The 22,726-nt window shown below is 38.0% G+C and overlaps 1 protein-coding gene and 1 long non-coding RNA gene across 2 annotated transcripts in view; one reads left to right on the top strand and one right to left on the bottom strand.

Moving 5' to 3' along the window:
- The window catches only part of LOC115213924 (methionine aminopeptidase 1), a 30,185-nt gene extending 27,845 nt beyond the window's left edge, over positions 1 to 2,340 (bottom strand). The window contains exon 1 of the mRNA XM_029782918.2: positions 2,187 to 2,340. Within this exon, the coding sequence (XP_029638778.1) occupies positions 2,187 to 2,291 (105 nt within the window). The 5' untranslated portion in view covers positions 2,292 to 2,340. The remainder of the gene's footprint in view (positions 1 to 2,186) is intronic.
- Positions 279 to 12,116, top strand: LOC118764229. The gene is made up of 3 exons (XR_005000024.1): positions 279 to 432; positions 6,760 to 6,763; positions 12,106 to 12,116. It is a non-coding gene; the product is annotated as an uncharacterized LOC118764229 (long non-coding RNA).
- Positions 12,117 to 22,726: the final 10,610 nt, after the last annotated feature.

The raw sequence follows: 22,726 nt of genomic DNA, 5'->3' as shown, positions 1-22,726 counted from the left end.
TCCTTGACCAGTTTCAATATTCTGTACAGCAGGCCAGCCTAAGAACATCATGGGGGAGAAACAAAATGGTAAGTTCAAAATACATAATGGGTGGGCAAATAGTAGTAACCAATACTTGACTAAACACCAGACGAATGAAACCAAAGCTGACTCCAGCAGTACTTAAATTAGAGAGGAGATGAAATGAAATAGTGAAAGACCGTTTTGTGACTCAACCCTTTTGATACCAATCTGCATGGGACTGTGCTTAATTCTATGATATAAAATTACTGTTTTGATGTCATCTGAATTAAAACTTTTCATCAAAATTCACTTAATTTATGTTCCAAATGCCAGCTTAACAATGAAAGTCATTTTACTAAATTCTTCATTATTTTCAAAATGAATTGATATAAAAGAAGTGTATTTCAACTGAAATGTAGTAACGAAAGGGTTAAACACTTTTTTTTCTTCTAGCAGATGAAGAATTTAGTAGCAACGACAGCATGCAAATATTTCGGTTTGAATTACAGTAGTAAAAAACGAGGCAAGGAGACAATATACAAGTATGTAGATGCTTTAACTATAAGACAGAACCAATGGCACGTCTTTTACCTCACCAAAACCTTATCAAGCCAATGAGGGAGTCTGTGTGATTGCTAAAAATAAGTCATACTTCCCTTAAATTATACACTATCGCCTTGAAAAAAAAAAGACGTTGGATGTGATCGTGAGTTTGTATGTAAGAGATGGGACGGTTACGGCTGGAATATCTTTCATTATAGGTCTCTTGATCAAGGCTACCCTAGGGTTAAACAACAACCTTAACCCTATTTATAAGACAAAAAGCAAGTAAGCACCGACAAACAAGGTTTGAACCTAACTCCGCAATTCTCGAGTCACATGTATTACACAATACGTAGTGGGTGTTTGTGAAAAAGGTAAGAGAGAGAGAACTATTAATTTATTTGAAAGTCATGAAACAATGAACAAGAATAAATGACTAAGCAGCAACTTAAATGCGTATCTTTGCATAAACATACATCAGTTTTACGTTTGATTTACACACTGGCATGGGTTAGATGGGTCGTTGCGGCCTGAGTTACCGCTCGTAGGGAGTTATTGCTATGAGAGGGGAAGGAGAAGAAAAGAGAAATGACAACAGATTTACATCAGAAACATTGGAATGTCAAAGCAGACGACAGATTCAAGTGCAAAACTTATTTAGTTTCGTTAGAATCCAGTAGTTAATGCTAGTACTCTCACACACATGGAAGCTATTATCGTGGAATTGAACGTTAATTATAGTGTTTGCAGGTGACACAGAATAGGTAAAGCATTAAATTTTGTAAATTCAAGTTTGACGTTCAAATTCATGTAAAAGAAAAATAATTTCTTAGGAAATATTTCAGCTATTGATAATTTAGTTAGGGTAAACATACTTTTCAATCACCTAAGGAGCAAGAAATTTTCTTGTTCTTTTCCTCTTCAAGTAATTGTACATGCATGTAAGAGAGATTGAGAGTTACCCCGAACAAAATAAAATGTACGAGTACCAAAAAGAAAATTTTTTTTAAAGTTCAATTGAACTGTAGTCGCCACTTGGTTTCGATTTAAATCATTTAATATATGCAACTACTAACATAACACGCTTCCGTTTTCTTCCTCTAAAAAGTAATAAACTTATGAATATATTAATATTTAGGTGTCTTAGCCAGTCAGTAATATATACAATAGTTCCTTGTATAGGTACAGGACTCAGATTTGTTTGAGTGAGATTAGATGCGGTGTGTCGTTCTCCAGGAAATTAACTGGGGTTGATCGAGTAAAGTGGGATAATAACAACGGCGGATTTTATGCCGGATAGCGTTCACCGGGTCAGTGAAAGGTTGGTCTTCTCTACAGTACCCACCAACACTTAACAACAGAACAGAGAGAATGAAATAGGCAATCTATGTTAACATGACATTCGCCACGAAGATCGGAGCCGTGTGAGGCATTATGATTTTTTTAAAGAATTTAAGCACCGCGTTTTCTTATTATTACAGCAACGCAAAACAACCATGCACATGTAAAACTCATAAATACATACACATACATGTATATCTATCTTTATGTCCGCAAACACATGCAAAACAAAAGCGATTCACATTACGAGGCAAAAACCGGTTTAAAAGAGATGTAATAAAAAAAAACACAAACTCAACCTGAGTGCAAAAGTATGAGCCTATAATGTCTAGCTTAATACAAGTGGGACACTGTAGTCTGGCATCGTTGTTGCAGCCCGGAGTTTCACAAACCCGTGCAGCCATCTTGCCTGTGGAAATGATGAAAAATTATATAAGATCGAGGCTCTCAACCGGTGTTTCGTGACCATGTGTTCCTAAGTTAAGAAGTTTTGCTTTCTGAAGTCCCGCTTCTTATTTCCCTTCTATTTTGCTTCTTAATATATAACCTATCATTTTCTACAATGCTAGTAGAAATTTATCATATTAGCATAAATTACTTCCTTTTTTTCTTTCTTAGAATAGTCATATGAATCTTTATTACATATTCTATTGTTATTGTTATCCCGCAGACCTATGTTTAAAAGTTGTGCTATTGCTACCCCATCTTATTTCCAGTCTATATATCCAGATATACTAAATGAGCCCTTCTCTTTTTAAGACGTTAGACAGTGATTTGAGGTTGCAATGGATTGAATAATATAATATTCATTTGTCGGACGTTTATTTTATGTCTAGTTTGAGTTCGAATCCTGCTAGGATCGATAAGATAAGAACTACAAATATTGATTTTTAAGAAGCGTGATCTTGTGGTGTGTGAAATTGCAACGAAAAAGAATTTCCTAAGTTTGCACTTCCTTTTGAAATTCTGATGAGAACTTGTTTAAGTTTTAAAACTTCTCATTCAGTACTAGATTAATACTGAAATATAATTTAAATTGTATTCAATTTAATTGCTATATGAAATTGTATTTTAGATTCTCTGAATTTTTATTTTATTTATGAAAAGATGAAGATATAAACTTAATTACAAACTTTAAATGGAATAAATTAAGAATATTTGTTGAATTTCCTTCTTCGAAAAAAAGGAAATTTTTTACATATTTTGAGTTGCACTTCACTCCGCTTGGTTTATGAGAATGTATTCTATAACGTGCTTAAGAAGTTCACTTCGGGTCCACGTGGTTCTTAGTTCAATCCCAGAACAGAGCTCGCTGGAGGTAATTTCTCACAGCCTCGGTTTGGTAAACGTTAACTGTTATTTTTCTGTTTCTGCCACTTGCTCTTTTCTTGACTGAAATTTTTGAGTACCAAATCCACATATGGGTGTGTGTATACTATTCGGCGAAGTAGCGATCTTTGGTTTTAGGTGCAGGTATCTGCAGGTATTTTCTTTTATAGTTTTACTTGTTTCAGTCATTAGATGTGGCCATGCTAGGGCACCACCTTAAAGGGTTCTGTCCGACTCCAGTACTTATTTTTATTTAAAAAATTGATACTTATTCTATCGGCGTATTTTGTCGGGGACGTAAACAAACCAACACCGGTTGTCAGGCAACGGTGGGGTAAACACGCACGCTATTTCCCTCTGCCAGATTTACTCGTGAGGTTGACTCGGGGCTATTTTAGAAGACACTTGTCCAAGGTGCCGCTGAACCCAAGATCACACGATTGGGAAGCAAGCTTCTTAATCACAGCGCTAGCGGGAAAATACAAAATGTACACAAAACCAAAATTCGTCGAAGTAGATATATGAAATTTTTATTTATCGAAAAAAAAACCCCCCAGTTTACAAAAGTAAGCAAAACTGGTTTAAAAAGCAAAGAAGTAAATAGATAATTTAAATAAAAAGGCATGCACATTCATTCATAGAATTCCGGGATATTGTTGTTCCTCTCTAAAAAAATGTTTGATGCTTGCCAAAACAGTTTTACTGCGAGTGATCGCAAGGTCAAATCGCAGTAACAGTCAGACATCCACTAGAGAATAATCGATATTTCGGTAAGACGCGGACGCTAACTATGTGAGCTTCCCCGAACGTCTCAAATGCCTACAAACTGACAATTGTAATTTCATTGACAAATTGCGGTATGTCAGTGTTTAAATGAATTCGAGAAAACAAAATTTTCTGAAATAGCTACCTAAATATTTTAAATTATTTACACAGATGACCAAGATCACATGAATTTTCGGTTGGAAGAAATTTGAAAAGATTCGAAAACAGGTGTTCTTCCTTGATTGATAAACTCTGAGCGACAGCCGCAAGGAAGCTAGCTAGTAACTGGCCCGTTCGACGCTTGTAACCAATGATAAATAACTATATGAAATAAAAATAGCGATGCACAGTAAGGGAAGACCTGAAACTAAGAACGATAACTACAACGTTAAACAATGTCATCAATTTTTAATTATTATATTTAATTAGTGGATTATTCTTCTTTGGTGTCGACTCGTAAAATCAACCTATAAATAATTGAGTATTCAACATATTCGTGTGTCAGATAGAATACTTTACAGTATTTGTTCCAACTCACTGCAGTTTGAATTAATCTTCAGCTCTCTGCATTCTGACGGCAAAGTTGTAATGTGAACCTTTACACTTCCCTTCAGCAATATCAGAAGGCCTGAAGCAATTGTTTACAAGATGAACACCAAACGCAGCGGTCTTAGAGAGTAACAGGAAAGGGAAAAGAAAGTTCTTTTCGTAATGGTATTATTTATCAAATAGTTGTTCATATTTGCTGTGTCGAAAGGTTACTGGTGTATGAGATTGTGTTCGCATTTCTGTTGGCCGGTTGCTTATTTTCTTTGCCAATTGTTTGGAGATCTTATAGAGATTTTAAATGTCCATTCTCAACCGCCATGAATGGATCGTCTCCTTGTGACATCAAATTTTCGTTTTGCGACTTCGTTGGCGAAGTCCATATCATTCGCTTCGAGAGTCCCTGAGGCAGTTGCATGGTGTAGATGTGAAGTGGGGATACAACATTATTTCTGTGGGACCTATAGTACATGTTAATTAATAATTATGTCCCCATTAAAGGTGGCGAGCTAGCAAAATCGTTAACATGTCAGACAAAATGCTTAGCAGCATTTCGTTCGTCATTACGTTCTGAATTCCAATTTTACCGAGTATGGCTTTGCCTTTCATCCTTTCAGGGTCGATAAAATAAATACCTGTTGAACAATGGGGTCGATGTAATCGACTTAAACCCCACCTGGAATTGTTGGGCAAAGATTTGAAACCAACAATTATATCCCCCTCATTAGGATATAGTGCAACTCTCCTATGTTGTGTAAATACGACACAATGTTGTGTTGAGTGCACGCAGTCGGTCATAATTTCGGCCTATTTAATGTAGACTGATGGTAATGCATTAGTGTGTATACACACGCACGCACACATATATAAAAAAATGTTTCCTTCTCGAGCCATGCCAAGCTCATAAGGGCCGGTTTCAGTGGCGTGTATATTCTCCATCTGAATGGGACGCCGAACCGTTGCAGGATTACTCATTTTGACAGCTGAGTGGACTAGAGCAACGTGAAAGAAAGTGTTTTGCTCAAGAACACAGCGCATCGCCTGGTCCAGGAATCGAAACCACAATCTTACGATCATAAGTCCAACAACCTAACCACTAAGCCATGTGCCTCCACTAAGTACACACATAAACCCTTATATACAGGTGTTGGACAAAATAATGGAAACACCTTAAAATTTCAAATTTATTTTAATATGGAGCAGGACCGTCTTAGGCAGTAATTACAGCTTGAATTCTACGAGGTATGGACTTGAACAAAGTTTGAATTGTTTCCAAAGGGATTTTTGCCCATTCTTCTGCTAAAACAGTCTCCGGTTCTTGTAGTGATGATGGTGGAAGATATCGACTCCTTTCTTGTTTTTCTAAAATGCACCATAAATGTTCAATAATATTGAGATCTGGAGACTGCTTTGGCCATATAAGATGTTCAACTTCACTAGAATGTTCGTCGTGCCTTTCAGTAACAACTTTAGCTGTGTGATTTGGTGCATTATCATCCTGAAAGACTGCGTTTCCTTTCGGAAACAGTTCCGCAAGCATAGGATGAATTTGATCAGATAAAATGCGTAAATAGTCTTGACTATTAATTCTGCCATGAAGGGAAACCATTTAGCCGGCGGATTTCCAAGATATAACCCCCTAGATTGTCACAGATTCTCCTTTCCTCCATGTTTAACAGTTGGAAGAAGGCAGTCTGGGTCAAATGCTTCTTTTGGCTGTCTCCACACGTATACTCGGCCGGTGGTAGGAAATATGGTAAAGGATGACTCGTCCGAGAAAATAACATTCTTCAACTGCTCTAGGGACCAATTCTGAAGGTTTTTACTCCACTCTAAATGTTTTGCAACGTTTGTTTTTGAAAGTAGTGGTTTTCTGATTGCAGCCCTCTCGTAAAATCGGGCTTTGTGCAGCTCCCAGCGAACAGTTTTTGTGGAAACTAGGTTCTCAAGGTGGTCATTAAGCTCTGCAGTAATTTTGGGCGCTGCAATTTTGTGATCCTTTCTAACAATTTGCATAAGAGTCTGACGGTCCCTATCTGAAAGTTTTGGTTTTGTTTCGACGAGGAGGTTTTTCCCTCTTTCTCAAAGGCTGTCATTACTTTCGAGACAGTACTTCTTGATACACCAAACATTTTGGCTGTTTTCGTTACGCTAGCGCTTGCCATATGAGCACCAACAATTTGAATTCTTTGAAAGTCCGATAGATCTGTCATTTTAATGAATTTTAATTAGCTTTGTCTGATGATATCTGAAAAGAAACTGCAATTTTAGCAAAACATATTAAGCAACACTAATAATAAATCAAATAACATAAAAATAAACAAGCTTTTGACGGTTTTATAGACATTTCAAAATTATGATGCTTGGTGTTTCCATTAACTTGTCCAACCCCTGTATGTATCGCATCGTAAGTGAGCAAATATACAAAATATAAAATGGTTGTTGAGAAGATCTACTTATTAATTAAGAAGTACACAAGTACACATTCCTCGAAAGTAATACCAAAAACAACGCCGTGTGATACACGTAATTGTGATGTCATTATACCCGATGTCAAATATGGCCGACAGCTATTTTTAAAAACTTTTATATCATCTCAATTGTGACAAAAGTAAAATTAAGCTTGTGACATAGATTTGGTCAAAAGATAAAAAATATTCATGTATTATGTAATTTAGCAAATAAGCTGAAATAACGACCACTTGTATAGCACAAGAACAAACATGTGACAATTATAACTGTTTACCTGCGTTTTTATGCTGGGTGTAAAGACTTGTCGGAATGTTTTTGAACTATACATATAAAAAAAAATTACTCTTGCATATGACAGCTCGGAGAAACTTAAAAACCTTCGCTTTTGTTTTTTCAGACATCTTTCTAAAATAAGCGATGTGATCTGTTTCGATATCATGGCCTGTTGAACTAGACGCAGACACTGAAATTCCGTTTGACACGAAATAAACTGATCGTTTTCGTTTACATTGTAACTAAACGTGTACTCAATATTTATTATTATTTTAGCTCACTATTTCAAGAAAGAGGGGTACAGGGACGCAAATTACATCCACAGTTTGCAGTGAAATTTCGATATTCGAATCAACCAAATCGATGAGAGCTCTCCTCACTAAAAATGATGTCACCTGTTAGCTAGCAAGTTTTTTTTTTTTTTGATAACAGTAAAGATATCAAAATGCATGAATGTAAACGTGCTATTTTATTTGAAGAATATAAAAGCAAAAAAAATTTTAAATGAAGAAACGGTTCCCTGCCATGTTGAAGGCTACAATTAGAATAATTTATTTGCCACTAAGAGGATTCCACTTCACTAGATAGAAAGAAATTGATAGTGTTGCTTAGTTAAAATGGGATAACATAAGAAATATCTTATGCGATATTAGCTTCATAAAATTCAGTACAATCAGGTTCAGCAGTTATAGCACATACTTATCGCACGGTGATTATTAAAGTTGGAGCACATGAATTTCAACATAAAGAAGGTTCATTTGATGGCAAAGGAGGACAGTGTATAAGTGCATTTTGCTTTCAAACCGCGACCTCTGAATGTATTTCCGTGTACATAAAACAGTGTATTATGTTGTCTTGTTTTTCATCTGCATGTATAACATCAGAATGCCGGATCCCTTCGAAACAGTGTGGATTCTCTGAGTGGAAAAATTTTAAAAGTGGTGCTTAGTAATTTCCTACTTTTAAAGAAACTGGTCACCGAAATCGCCTTCAAAGCGGTTTTGATAGAGTTACGATGGAGATATGTGTTACTGCAATTGATTTGTACACCATATTTAGCTTCTCAGGATCTTTCATTTGATTCCATTGTCATACTGACGACAATCTCAAACGAAAATTCTAGGAATTTCCTGACACTTGTGGTTATTATTAGCAAAATATGATCCCTAATGAGAGCACTTAGAACGTACAACAAGCAAATGTAAACATCTTATTTTTCTTCTGAAGTACAAAATAAATTTTATAAATTATTATTTGTCAGCAATTCATGGGAACAAATACTAGTTTGTATCTAGTTTGATTCAACACTAATTTAGTCCTTCGTGAAGAACTGGCCCAAGTAATTCGTTGTTGACATTAACTTCAAGAAAAGAAAAGTAGAAGTCATTTATTGGCTAATGGAAAAGATGCTATCGGTTCTGAGAAAACATTGAGCACAACATTAGAAGCATAGGAAGATTTATTCAGTGAGTGTTAAGATAATACTGCTGTCATGTCAAATCATCTGTTCGGCGTTCAACAAACATTTTTTGTTCACAAAAATCTGAAATCTGTTTAAGAAACTGCAGCAAACATTGATTGAAAGCAGCAGGTATTCATGCTGCAAACCAGGAAATAACAATGAATATCTCCCTTCCTCTCAAACCCTTTTTGTATAATTTAAACCATTTCTAATTTCTGTTTTTCTCATTCGGTAACTCGGTGGGACAAAAATTGCAGCAGGTGATTATGCATGAAATAGAGACACTATGAAGCAAAAGAAACGGAGCAATAAAAGTTGTACAAGAAATTGTAAAACGGATGAATTGCTGAAGCAAAATGTGGTAATCGTAATGTTTTGCGAAGCATGTATGTATGTGTGAAAGTACACTCTTAGAGCTACTGGTAATATGTAACATGACCTTTCGCATTGTCGGGCTAACATCGACTAAACCGGCAAACCCACTTAACCTGCTTGGTAAGGAGGGTGGTTTTCATTGGACACCCTGCAGGATGAAAAATAAAACCTTTCAAAGGATGGATGAAATCAGTAGGGTTAACGACCAGCCAACAGCTGGGAGTGAAAGACCTCTAGTATTTGTTTGGGAGGAGAACTTTCTGAAATAATAGCTTATTGCGAGGCCGGAGATCTTGCTCTTGTTTGTTTCTGGACTATTTGACTTTGTGAGTTTTATTGGTGTCGTACAAACTGTTATTGGCTTTAAATTTCAGTACAGGCATTGCCGACAGCCATTGTCTTTAACATCTAAGATAAGATAATTTGTCAGTGGTGGTCATACCCGTCTCCGAATTGACAGATACCATGTATATATGAATGTACAGTAAAATGAGTTTCGCGTTAAATCTGTTCTCAGGCTATGAACAAAGTAAATAAAGCAAATTTATATATGTATACAAACTGTAACGGTTAGTTTTTCGTTGTAGTCGAGGGCCACCAATGTAACGGTATAGTTAAGGTATTGGTTGCCAGTGTAATGGTAATTGTGATGATACATGTTGGTTGTTGGCAGTTAGCGATTGTAACAGGTGTTGCTGTTGCAGATGTGCAAGATGAAAGAAGAACAATGATCAACGTTGTAAAGAAATATTTATTTACTGTTACTTTGTATAATGCCATGCCTCGACGGGCAGGAGTGATATAATTGAAAGAGCTTGCGATGTTAAGAAAGTTAATTTTGGCCCGTATGTGTGTACGACAAATGAAAATGAAAAAATACAACGAAGCTACTCGGCATCCTGTATATCCACCTTGCACTCCTTTATAAGTTCCATATATTCCATACAATCCGGCAACCTATCTTTATCAATTTTTACTCTCCAATAAGCGAGTCCATTTTAAAACCTTTCTATTTTTGCCTTCTGTTCCTCTGAAACCAACCGCTTCACATTATCCTCATACGTTTTAACAAACATTGTGTCTTTCTACATCATTGTTTCGCTGACCAGTTCTCCGTTTTAGTCATCTATCATGCACACAAAGCAACTTTTTTCTTTAACCGGGGGAGGGGAAGTTTGGGGGTTCTTGTGTGCTAGTGTTTTCTTTTTCTGTGTCTGAAGCAAGAGGGTAGGTTTGGTGTACTGTGGGGGAGGGTGGGGCTGCTTTTTCCTTTTGTTCCTATTTTCCACTGTCTTCCACATCTCGTCATTCTCTCTAATTTCTTCTGATGGTAAATCCTCCTCCGCTTTCGCTGCTTCCCTGGGTTCCTCTTGAGTTCCCTTGGTCGGCGAAGGGCAGTCCGCTCTGATGTGACCCTTAAGACCACATTTAAAGCATCGAGAGATTCTGCCCTCCACCCTAACTCTCAGCACTGTGTCCTCAATTGTAGCTGTCTCTGTTATATTTTCCAAATCTTCTTGTGATTCCTGAATGATCATATCTAACGTTTGTCTTCTCCAATTGGTATTTTTAATCATACAGGCCTGTAGGACTGCTATTTCATCCTCGTTACCGAGAAGTACAGCAGCCACCACCCAGGATACATCAATTTCGGGTGGAACCTTTCAACCCTGACTCTGGAAGCTCGTCTTCCAAGGTATGTGGGTAGAAGTACCACACTATCAGTTCTTAAAGGAGTTGCCGAATACTGTCTTGCCTTGGCTGCCTCTCTGAAGTGAACCTCCACTGTACCAAATTTACTTCCCCTGGCAAGATATTACATATCTTGCCATATTGGTTTAAAAGCCTTCTCTATTTTATCTGTTGGCATAATTTCAATTTTCTTCGCTTCCGCTGAATAAACTTTGTAGATAAACGTTTTTCGTTTTTAATTTTCATGACTCCTTGAGGAGAGGACAACTTTACATCGCCACCCTCTGTTTAACATCTTGTCACTCTTTAACTTGGTTAAATCCACATCCTTATTCTGTACCTCCGCAACTTTTGCAAAACTTTTCTTCTCTTCCATTTTCTTGTCTATTTCTTTAATACATGTTGCAAGTTCTTCTTCGGAAGAAGACAACCCTGAAGAGCTGCAGTCCTCGTACAACATCATTTAAACAAGCTGCCACAAAGCAGCAAAAACAGTTCACAAAAGTGTTCAAACGAACACTAACACAGAATTACAACACAAAAATTCAACACTATGAAAAACACCAGCAGAACAACCCGAGGCGGCGCCGGCGTCCTCTCAATGATTAGCCAGAGATGATTTTTAAAATGAGAATATCTGGAATAAACTCGACTGCTCTCACAAACGAGAATACTAAAAATGGACCCGACCACTCTTAAAATTAAATAATCTCATCTCATCTAGGTCGTTCCATAGGACGCCCCCATAGGGGTTTCGGTTGCGCATACTATAAGAGTCATAGGGCGCTGCTCCATGTAGTCCTGCAGTTTCCATCTAACTAAGAATATCCATTGTGTTGTATTCAAGATCTTCTGCATGACATCCTACTAATTCAAAGCCAGAAATATGATCTGTTAGGTCCTGCCTATAACCAAATTCACGCCCTGCTGCCGACGCTTCAATTTCTCCTACCTTTCGACCTGTCTGGCCTGGTAAGACCTGCCTGAAGATTTCTCTCCCTCCAGTATAGCTCTCCGGGTCAATGGAGCAGACAGGCACTTCATCGTTACAAGGTACTTGTTGAATCGGTCGTTGACCACACAGTAGTTCTTCCGCCCTTTGACGGGACAAAAAACCGGAAAAATAATCCAGAATCCTTGTCCGGTACCAGATCGATCCCAAAATCTTATCAGTTCGTGCTAGTAACGAGACCAAAACATCCCTGAAAGTTTCATTCGAATCCATCCAATGGTTCTTGAGATATCTTGTCTACGGACAAACAAACAAAACGCGACTGCAAATAATACAAGGCAGAGGTAATAAGAAAAAAATATTAACAATAATAAAATAATTGACGTTAAAAATCGTAATGTTCTGTGGAATCATTGTTTCAAAACGCCTAACACATGAACTTTGAATTGTCCTGTTTAAACCTCAGTACGATTTGACCGTCTTATTTGTTAGTGATCATAATTATTTCTTTAAAAAAACTTTGTAGCTGAAAATCTGAAACGTTTAGTGATCAGACTTCGGACTGTTTTGTTTAATACCATCATGCAATTTTCTTTTGTCGATACGGATGTTCAACTCGCGAGGACACGTGGATTCTTGGTTAGGGTACTCGGCACACGGTCGTGAGTTCGATGCGCGGCAGCGTGTTGTGACCTTGAGCAAGACACTATTTCATATAGTTCAAGTCCACTCAGCTGGTAAAAATGAGTAGTATCTGTATTACAAAGGACTAGTCTTGTCACATTCTGTGTCAGGCTGAATCTCCTTGAAAACTATGTTAAGGTCATGTATGTCTGTGGAGTGTTCATTCACTTGCACGTTAATTTCACGAGCAGGTTGGTCCACTTAGAAGGCAGCGGGCCGGCAAAATCGTTAGAATACCGGGCTAAATGCTAAGCGGCATTTCGTCCGTCTTTATGTTCTGAGTTCAAATTTGCCTTTTATCCTTTCGGGGTCGATAGCATAAGCCCCAGTTGATCACCGGGGTCGATGTAATCGACTTACCCCTCCCCCGAAATTGTTGGCCTTGTACCAAAATTTGAAACCGGTATAGATATTCAACTGGTTTCATTAATATTTTTAATGAGTATTTACAAGCATAGAGGTAGTGACCTGGCAGAATCGTTTGAACGCCGAAGAAAATACCCTGAAGTATTTGTTTCTGCATTTTACATTCAGTGTTCAAATCCCGCCGAGGTCAAATTTTCCTTTTATCCATTGGGCATTAATAAAATAAAGTTAACTAAGTACTGACGTAAATAATAGCGAGTCCTCCTACCCAGGAAAAACTTCAGGCCATGTACTTATACTTGACCCAGCAAAAACTTCAGGCCATGTACTTATACTTGACCCAGCAAAAACTTCAGGCCATGTACTTATACTTGAAACAATTATTAATTTTGTATACATATATAAATTCGTTTGATTCACTTTATTTTTGCTTTAAAATCAACAAAACGTCGTAATATGTGAAATCTCAACTTTCAGGAAATGTTATAGAGTCCATTAAAACACAAACCTCATTTTTCCTTACAATGCATTATGTGAATTCAATGAATAAATTGAATACAATCACTTTTTAAAAATGTTATTTCTCCAAATAAATTACTCGAAAATCACCGTCCGCCTATTTATAAGGAAATCACCCAGTTATGATGTTATAACAGAAATGCATCAAAATCTTCAAACGAAATAAAAGATCTGTGGAAAAATATTACAGATGTTACCTCCTATTTTGGGGGAAAATGATTTTTTCTTTACCTGCCCCCGAAAAAAAGTAGCCATGAATATTTCAGTCTTAAATACAACATGCAGTGTGATGAAAAGAAAAAGATGAGGACGAGAGACTGGAAGAAGTGGTAGGTAATTAAAATAGCAATAGATTTACTAAAACCTTCAGACTGCTAAATTGTTAATTCTTCTATAAACCTATTTCGATTTATTAAATGCAGTTGTAGCGTAGCTCGGTGATATCCTCACTGTTTGAGAGAGATCATAGAAATGCTGCCGTGACAGATAGCAGCCATTCTTCGGAAAAAAAAGAAACCGGTTGTGTCCGCTACCTTGATTGGTTGGTTTTGGTGCAGTTTTATTTCGCGCCAGTGTGTAAGCCAACCAACCACGGCCTTCGGATAAGGTCCCATGATGCAGTCTTTTGGATTTTCACTGGAGCCTACCTCTTGCTTTAAAAGGCTCAGCAATTCACTATATCTCGTCTTTGGTCTTCGACCATTGACCACAACCAGACCAGCCAGTTCCCGCGACTCAACCAGTTCCTGCAACTTCAGCCAATGTTCCCGCGAGACACCAACATGCAGCATCTCAGGGCTGTTCTCCACCGTCACCTTCATCGCGACGTCGCCTTTCTCCACCGTCGACTTCACTTTGACACCGCCATTACCACCGTCGCCTTAGCTTCTCGACATCACTAACATGTCTACGTACACACCAACACCAACATCGTTCCAGGTTCACTTCACGCTGTTGTGTATACACACCAAGGTGAACAGCTCCAGTCTACCTGCACGAACTTTCTGTACCAAAGCAACCTGGCAATGGATTGAAGCCACAACTTCTACACGCGTAGTAATCGCTCTCCTCTTTGCCACATTTAGTAAGACACAAACACGCACACACACATAAACATACATGTGTGTGTTGTAGAACGCTCCCCTGAAGTACTTTCCATAAGCTCTTTGCTGATAAACATACGTACGTATGAAGACATATATGCAACTACATATATACGCGCGTACACACACAAGTGTCGGATCTCTGCACAGTTTCCGTCTAGGAAATTTTATTCTCAAAGTACTGGTCAATTCGAAGCTATCGTAAATAATAAAAAAATAAAACACTTGGGATGTTTTGGGCCTGAGTATCAAGAATACTTGCAGAAATCATTTCAGATCTCGCTGTACACAGAGCAAATATATTTTTTTATCGGTTGACAGCTATGAGCACTGATCAGTAAATAATTTTTGTTCGCTGAAATCATGAAGAAAGCCATCAGCTTGTTTAGGTACAATGGTTCGGGTACTTCTAGCTGATGAGGCCCAACATATTGAAATACCGGTGTTTCAGAATTTCTTGCACCGACGAGCCGGGTATGTTACGAACACAGTCGTCATATAAAGGAGTTGTTCTCCTGCGATGTACACAACAACGACTAACATATTTGCGGTCGAATCTACCGGAACGTATTAAGAATAAATATGCAAACCATCCTTTCTCTTCAAATTTTATTGAAAAAGTCTATATAGATGTAGTTTTCCCACCAATTACCTAATACACAACCATTTTAGTGTGCATATTGTGGTTGGAAATGAAAAATAAAAAAGATACATTATTTTTATAATTTGTATAAATTTGAAATATTGAGTGTTATCTATCCCACCTTGTTCTGTAACTGTGGGCGCACATGTATGAATACATACATACGTACATACACACACACTTACATAACATACGCAAACATACACAGAGCAATCTATATATCATACTCAAAGCAGATATATTGTTGAAAGCCTTCTAAACTGCAGAGTTCGTCTCGAGAAAGCATCTTATTGACGTATACTGTATACGTCACTTTCTTATTGACGTATACAGTAATCCCTCGACTATCGCGGGCATTACGTTCCAAAAACCCCTGCGATAGGCAAAAATCTGCGAAGTAGAAACAGTACTGTACTACATATTTTAAAAAATTATTTTTATAATTTGTATGTATTTATTTTATTATTTTTATATATTTAAGTTTTTATAAACTCTCCCCACATTCTTAGGAGTTCCCGTGTCTTCTCTTTTTTTTTTGCGGGTGAGGAACATGGCGATGGGCAGCTGCTGGCGCTACCTTCTTTTCGGTGTAAAGAAGAAAGCCTTAGAAAGTGCTGAACGTTTGGGCAACATCGTAGGGCTTGAAATAAATTCACAATTTTACACACAAAGGCAAAACAACACCACACACTCGTCTCCCGAGTTTCGTTTTCCATACAGTACGTATGTACCGTACTCATCTATGGTACACTACGTATTTTCTTTTAATTTTTCTAATTAACTAGCAGTATCGCCCGGCGTTGCTCGGGTTTGTAAGGGAAATAACTATATAAGCATTTTTAGAGAGTTACTTCCCTTATAGATGCCAATTCGGGCTTTCTTAGCCATTTCTGTTTTGGTGTCTTCAAGCCATGAAGTCGTTGTTCTAAAAGAACGCTGGTTTCCTTCACAACGCATTACGACGTTGATTTCTTTACACTCCCTTCCCCACAGCTTCACGAGGGAGGGAAGGGGGAGAAGCAAACAGGTGCAGGTGTGACCATGGACGCCAACTCCGCCGCCATCGACACACGATGCATTTTATGCAGTAAAATGGAATAAAAAATGATGTTAAATTATTTTTAAAATCGTAGACTCATCGTTGACGCGCGCTAATAGTCAGACGGGCTCGATATGAATCACGACTATAAGATACCCGAATTTGGTTAAACTGCACCGCAAAATGTGGGAGGAGTTAGGAATCTAAATCGAAGGGGACAGACACTCACACAACTAGAGTTTTATATATATAGATTTTAGCAACCAGATCCATCGATTACCATACATGCGGTCGAGCACACCGTGTTGCGACCTATGGAAAGCACCACATTTTTTTGTTTTTCATTTTCGAAAGAGCTTTCTTTTACGTTTTGTTTCATTCACCGACCTGCGACCATGCTAGGGCATAGTCGAACAAATCAACCACAGTACTTAACTTTTTTATTTAGCCTGGCATTTATCCTGTGACTTTTGCTGAACCGCTAAGTTACGGGCACAAACAAACCAAGCAGCAGTGGAGGGATAAACACAACACAACACACACATAAGACGGGCTTCCGCATGGTTTCCGCTTATCAAATCCACTCATACAGCACTGGTCGGTCCAGGATTATAGCAGAAGATACCCAAGGTCCCACGCAGTAGGAAAGCAAACTTTCTAACCACACGGCCGTGCTTGTGTCTACACGTGGGATGATGCGAATTTGTTGCCATAATAAACTCCACCGGTCATAATACAATAGGTGTAAACGAAATACACCTACATTAGACTCAGCGTAGTTGTTCGAGTAATTGATTATATACGAGGTAACGAGGAGCCTAACCCGGGACTATATCACACAATGAGCTCTTTTCTAAGATGATAAGGTTTGATTTGAGGGGGATTTGACAGCTATTTCTAGCATGTCGAGAGACCACAGATTCTACAGGGTTCGCTGCATAGTCAAATAATGGGATATGCCTTTTGTCAACGCAACATTGTGACTACACACTGTGCGATAAGGTCTGGATGGTGTTATAGAACAACGAATAAACATAGGCGGATCGAAAGAAAATAGAAACAGGAATCAGAATAATAGAAGAGAATACAAACACGAACATCATTAAATTTTCTGAAGAACAACAAAAAAGCTTTACAATATGTATACAGTACTCAATTATGTCTATATAAATTATATGTGTATGTAAGAAAGATAGTATAGTTTTAATATATTAGTGATTCTATCGCATTGTTTTTGTATTTATGAAACATAAAAAAATCTGCAACTGCAAAGAATTTGGTGTAGTTATTGAATCAATTTATGCTTCCTTATTAAATATATTCATTTTATACAATAACTATACAAAAAATCTCATTAAATATCTATATTTGAAACATAATTTGCGATTCTTTAGAAAATTGTGTTATAATGTATTTTACTATTCCGTTTTGTGTTCGTATTTTCTTTTAGTGCAGTTGTTGATCTATTGAGGATTAAAGGCTATATATTTTCTTAAAATAAATCTCCACTGTCTGAAAGAGGAAGGTTAATTCTCTTATAACAAATATGTCCCAAAAAATAAAAGGAGTATCCAAGATTGAAACGACGGTCGAAACAAAATAAACTTGACAGCTGAACATCGGCTACACAAACAATGCGAAATACAAAAAAAAAACAGTGAAAGAATATTCCGAATTCTGGATTTTATGGATCGAGCGTACTTTCTTTTTTACATGACAAAATAAATAAATGGTCTGAGTGTGATCAACAAGATCAACATAATGACCCCATTAACAGAACAAAAAGCAACATCTAAGTGCGACAAACTCGAAGCAGAACAAACTGGGTGAATAGCGAAAACCACGTGCTATGTCATGTGCAAATGTTTTTGCCGAAGAATGTTTTGCATAGAAAGCGACAACAGATACAGTCAGATTGTATACGTCAGCCAAATTGATGGACAGCTTGACTAGACAGCAGAGGTGGTTAAAAAGATAGTGGTGGTGGTAGTAGTTAAGTTAATAGTGGTGTAGAGAGGTTGTGTAATGGTGATGGAGGTTGTGGTGACGGTGGTAATAATAATAATGGGAATGATAGTGTGTGGTGTAGTAGTACTTGCGAGGGTGGTGACGATAGTAAATGATGGAGATGATGATGGGGGTCTGTAGTGGAGATTATTGTGTTGGTGATGGTAATTGGTAGTGGTGCTGAGGTCGGTGATATTGGATGGGTGGTAGTGATGACGGTGAAAACGGCAGTGGTAGAGACGGTGGATGTGGATAGTTATAATGGCAAACCACGACAAACCCCATTGATCAGGCAAGATGCATGATTAAAGGCGTTCATTCTGGTCCTACCCTTTCTGTCTGCAAGGTCTCTCTCTCTCTCTCACAGTCCAATTAAGTCCACTTTTTAAGACAGGAGGATGTGATTTGAGGGAAATTTTGGTTGCTATTTCTAACGGGGTAGCAGCGACCACGTAGAAGCTTTCTTTGTTCGTGACAACGGTGATAGTTGAGTTGGCAGAATAGTTAGAATATCGGAAAGAATGCTCTTTACATTTTTAGTTCAAATCCCATTGAAGTCATTTTTGCTTAGCTTTTCGAGGTCAATTAAACTACAATACCAGTTAAGTATTGAAGCTGATGGTATTGCCCTTCCCTCAAAATTGCTGTCCTTGTGTCGTCAATCCAGGAGAGTTCTCTCATTGAGGAGACGGCCATAGCTGGAATCCTTGATCTGCTCAATGGTTTCTAATTTTGGCTCTAAAACAGCAATTTAGACGATACCATCGACCCTAGTACATGACTAGTACTTTATTTATCGACCACGAAAGCTGTCCCTTTTTTAAAATACAAATAGGTACGCGTATGTATAATTTTGAGGAAGATTTGGCTGCTATTTTTTGAAGGGTGAGCGAGAGATATAGAGGCTCTCTCCTTTGCTACGGCAGTAGCGGTGAATTATGATGGTCATATCTTTCTCTGGATACGCACACACACAGAGTCTAAATCTATCTGTGCCTTTAAAGCAGATAAGAGTTCCCGGTATATCCCTTCATCATGTCTAGTGTGTTGTATGTAGTATCTCTCATGAAGACTATAGTGTAAAATGGTTGGATACTATAGGGCAGACAACAGACATGTAGTATTTGTTACTTTAATGAAATCAAATCCCGTCCCGGTCAACTTACCTTCCACTTTCTCGAAATCAATAAAATATTGTGGTCAAGACAATCGACTGTTCTCTCACCAAATTTTTGGTTTGCACTTATGTAAGAAATCAATTCCATTTAATTTAGTTTTACATTTTTAATGATATGAATGGGCATAGTTCTTTTTAACAAATAACTCAATTCTAGGCAGTTTCGGAGAGGCACGCCTGCGTCATTCTCAATGGAAATCCTCTTACACAGAATATGTTTTGGATCTTTTCGGTTTGAACGGCAGTTTTTTCTAGCCGTGTCATGAAATTGTCACCCATAATTATGACTCTAGTATTTCAATCTGCATTTCAATCTGTTTTAGGGTTAGGGTAAGTTAGGGTTAAAGGGTGGGGGAAGGGTATATTTTTTCTTCAGAAATGTAAATAAACCCAATCTGTTTCTTAAACGAGGGACGTATTCATACGGCACAGAATGTTTTTTTTTACCTCAATACACGTCATTGATTGGTTGAAATTGCAGAAATTGAAGAAAATAACAACAAATATCTTACAAACTATAGAATTTTCTCAATAAAGCCAAGAGAAAAAAGATGTTTTATAAACACATTCTACCAGTATACGAAGTTTAAAATTTTTTAGTTACCTAGACATTATGTTAAAAACTGCCGTTCAAACTGAAAAGCTCCCGTGTAATTCGTGGCGATTAGTTCAACATTCCAGTTGTGTCCTTACAATTTCTAAGAAATACTCTAAAGTACACGGAACCCCGGTTTCAGAAGCTTTATTAGTTGATAAACACACACCCACGCAGTACAATCTTAGTTAACCTAAACAAGTTATTGAATCACTTAGTGTTATGACTTCACTGAGATAGTTATTTGTTTAGCAGCACGTATTTAAATGTTGATATTACAAGTGAGTGTTCTTCTGAGGGAGTATGTATACAGTAAGTTAGAGTACTTAAATGACATACAAGGAGCTATAAATTGCACAGTATTTTTCACTAGCTTTCTAAGACAGTTATTATTTCTTAATCTATATATATAAAACTGTAGTTGTGTGAGTGTCTGTCCCCTTCGATTTAGATTCCTAACTACTCCCACATTTTGCGGTGCAGTTTAACCAAATTCGGGTATCTTATAGTCGTGATTCATATCGAGCCCGTCTGAGTATTAGCGCGCGTCTACGATGAGTCTACGATTTTAAAAATAATTTAACATAATTTTTTATTCCATTTTAATGCATAAAATGCATCGTGTGTCGATGGCGGTGGAGTTGGCGTCCACGCTCAAACACCTGCACCTGTGTTTGCTTGTCCCCCTTCTTCCCTCCCTCGTGAAGCTGTGGAGAAGGGAGTGTAAGTAAATCAACGTCGTAAAGCGTTGTCAAGGAGACCAGCGTTCTTTTAGAACAACGACTTCATGGCTTGAAGACACCAAAACAGAAATGGCTAAGAAAGCCCGAATTGGCATCTATAAGGGAAGTAACTCTCTAAAAATGCTTATATAGTTATTTCCCTTACAAACCCGAGCAACGCCGGGCGATACTGCTCGTTCCTTTGTTCGTTCCTGATCAATTCAAGTACCTTCTCACTTATTATGCAAACATATATTATACGAAGATTGGCTAAAAAGTTCATTGGCTGACTATGAAGGAGTGATGCTAGTGCTGTGGGATCTTGTATGCGTTAATTTTTAACCCTTCTTATCAATAATTGTATTGTTTCTCTATCCAGGTAAACTGACATCTGACTGTTCAAAGAAGCCTTCAAAACTAACTAGTAGTAAGTTCTCTTGAAAATCAACAAAATTTGACATCGTGGTGTTATCAAGTACCTGCAGAAAATGGTTTAGCCTTAAACGACATCCATGCTGACATGGTTGCTATATTAAGAGATGACGCTCCAGATGTATCAATAGTGCAAAAGTGGGAAACCGAATTTAGAGTGGAGAGGGAGAAGCATGAACATAATCCAAAGTCTGGATGTCTTGCAACTGTCACCACCAAGGAAAACATTGATCGTGTTCAACATATGATGATGGATGACAGGCGATTGAATATAAAACACTAGCTAATGCTATTAGCATATCCAGTGATAAAGTTGAATATTCTGCTCGGTGGGTGCCTCGTCTTCTGACAACTGATTAAAAGCGTACCACAGACTGATGACAGCACAGGAAAATTTGATATTATTTGAGGCAGATCCTATTTTCCTCGAACGTTTCCTAACTCGGGATGAGTATTGGTTTCATCATGTTGAGCCTGAGACAAAGAGACAATCCACGGAATGGAAAGACCCCTCCTCACCTGCTCCAAAGGCCAAGGTAGTTTCATCTGCAGAGAAGGGGATGCAAAAGGGCCACACCATCAATAGAAAGTACTATGAGAGTACTGATGACATTTTTGACATACAGGATGAAAGCTTCTTTACCATTTGGGTCCAAGTAGTGCAACACTGATGAAAGAAGTGTGAACCGCAAGGGGTACTAGGTTGAAAAATAAACCTCATTTGGTCACATTCCACGAGAGTATCTTCGCCAGCCGACTTTTAAGCCGACTCTCGTAAGTACAAGTTTTCACTGCATAAAAAGGTTAAATAGTATTACAAATACAATTCATTATTTTTGAGAACAATTTAAGTAGAAAGAATGAGAACACTATTATTACAAAATTGACTGATTAAGATTCGCGTAGCATCTCAGGTTGTTCTGGGTAGAATAAGTAGAAACAATTGAGAATACCTATCATGCAATGGAGTGACATCGTTCCGTGTAGCAATATAGTTTCTATCTTCCCAGTTTCACTCACCAACTTTGATTCGACCCGAGGCTACGGTAGGAGAAACTTGTTTAAGGTACCACTCAATGAGATCGAACCATCAAATCATGTTGCTGAATTTCTCAAATGAAGTCCAATAACTGAAAAAATTATTTAAACAAGCCAAAAACTAAGAACTAGAGATATATGAGGCTCCGGAGCCTCATATGCAGCGATAAATAACAACTAATAACAACAAATAAAACAGCGGCGATAAATAACAACTCTGCTGCCTTGCGGTATTACCCACTAAAGAGAAACGCTTCGGGGGTAAACCCCGAGGATAACAGGCGCTAGAGTCCCTAAGGCAATTCGATGCTGTAGACAACCTCGTTCTGGCAACTTCTGCGGCCCCACTGGTGCTAAATCGTATTGACCCCGGCCCTTCCCTTGGATAACACTGTTGGCGGTGAAGAGGAGAGATATATCGCATAGGCAGCTGCCAATTTCCCATGAAAATCTGCCCAGGCCTGCGCCCTGGAGAGAACACTCCAGCGACGTCTAACCGCGGCGGCAAAAATATGGAAAGCAGTAGTCTACCGGATTTAAACCTGCACGTAATTGGTGTAAGAGCAAGGCGCCAGGGGCTGCTTTCGGCGGAGGAGGCGGTCATTGTGCCTCACTGCCTGAAGCTGGGCAGCCCCCGGCCAGTTAGGT

Source organism: Octopus sinensis, linkage group LG7, assembly GCF_006345805.1.
Source record: "Octopus sinensis linkage group LG7, ASM634580v1, whole genome shotgun sequence".
Classification (NCBI taxonomy): Eukaryota; Metazoa; Mollusca; class Cephalopoda; order Octopoda; family Octopodidae; genus Octopus; species Octopus sinensis.
The sequence above is the reverse complement of the archived record's forward strand: the minus strand, read 5'-3'. Positions and strand labels throughout refer to the sequence as shown.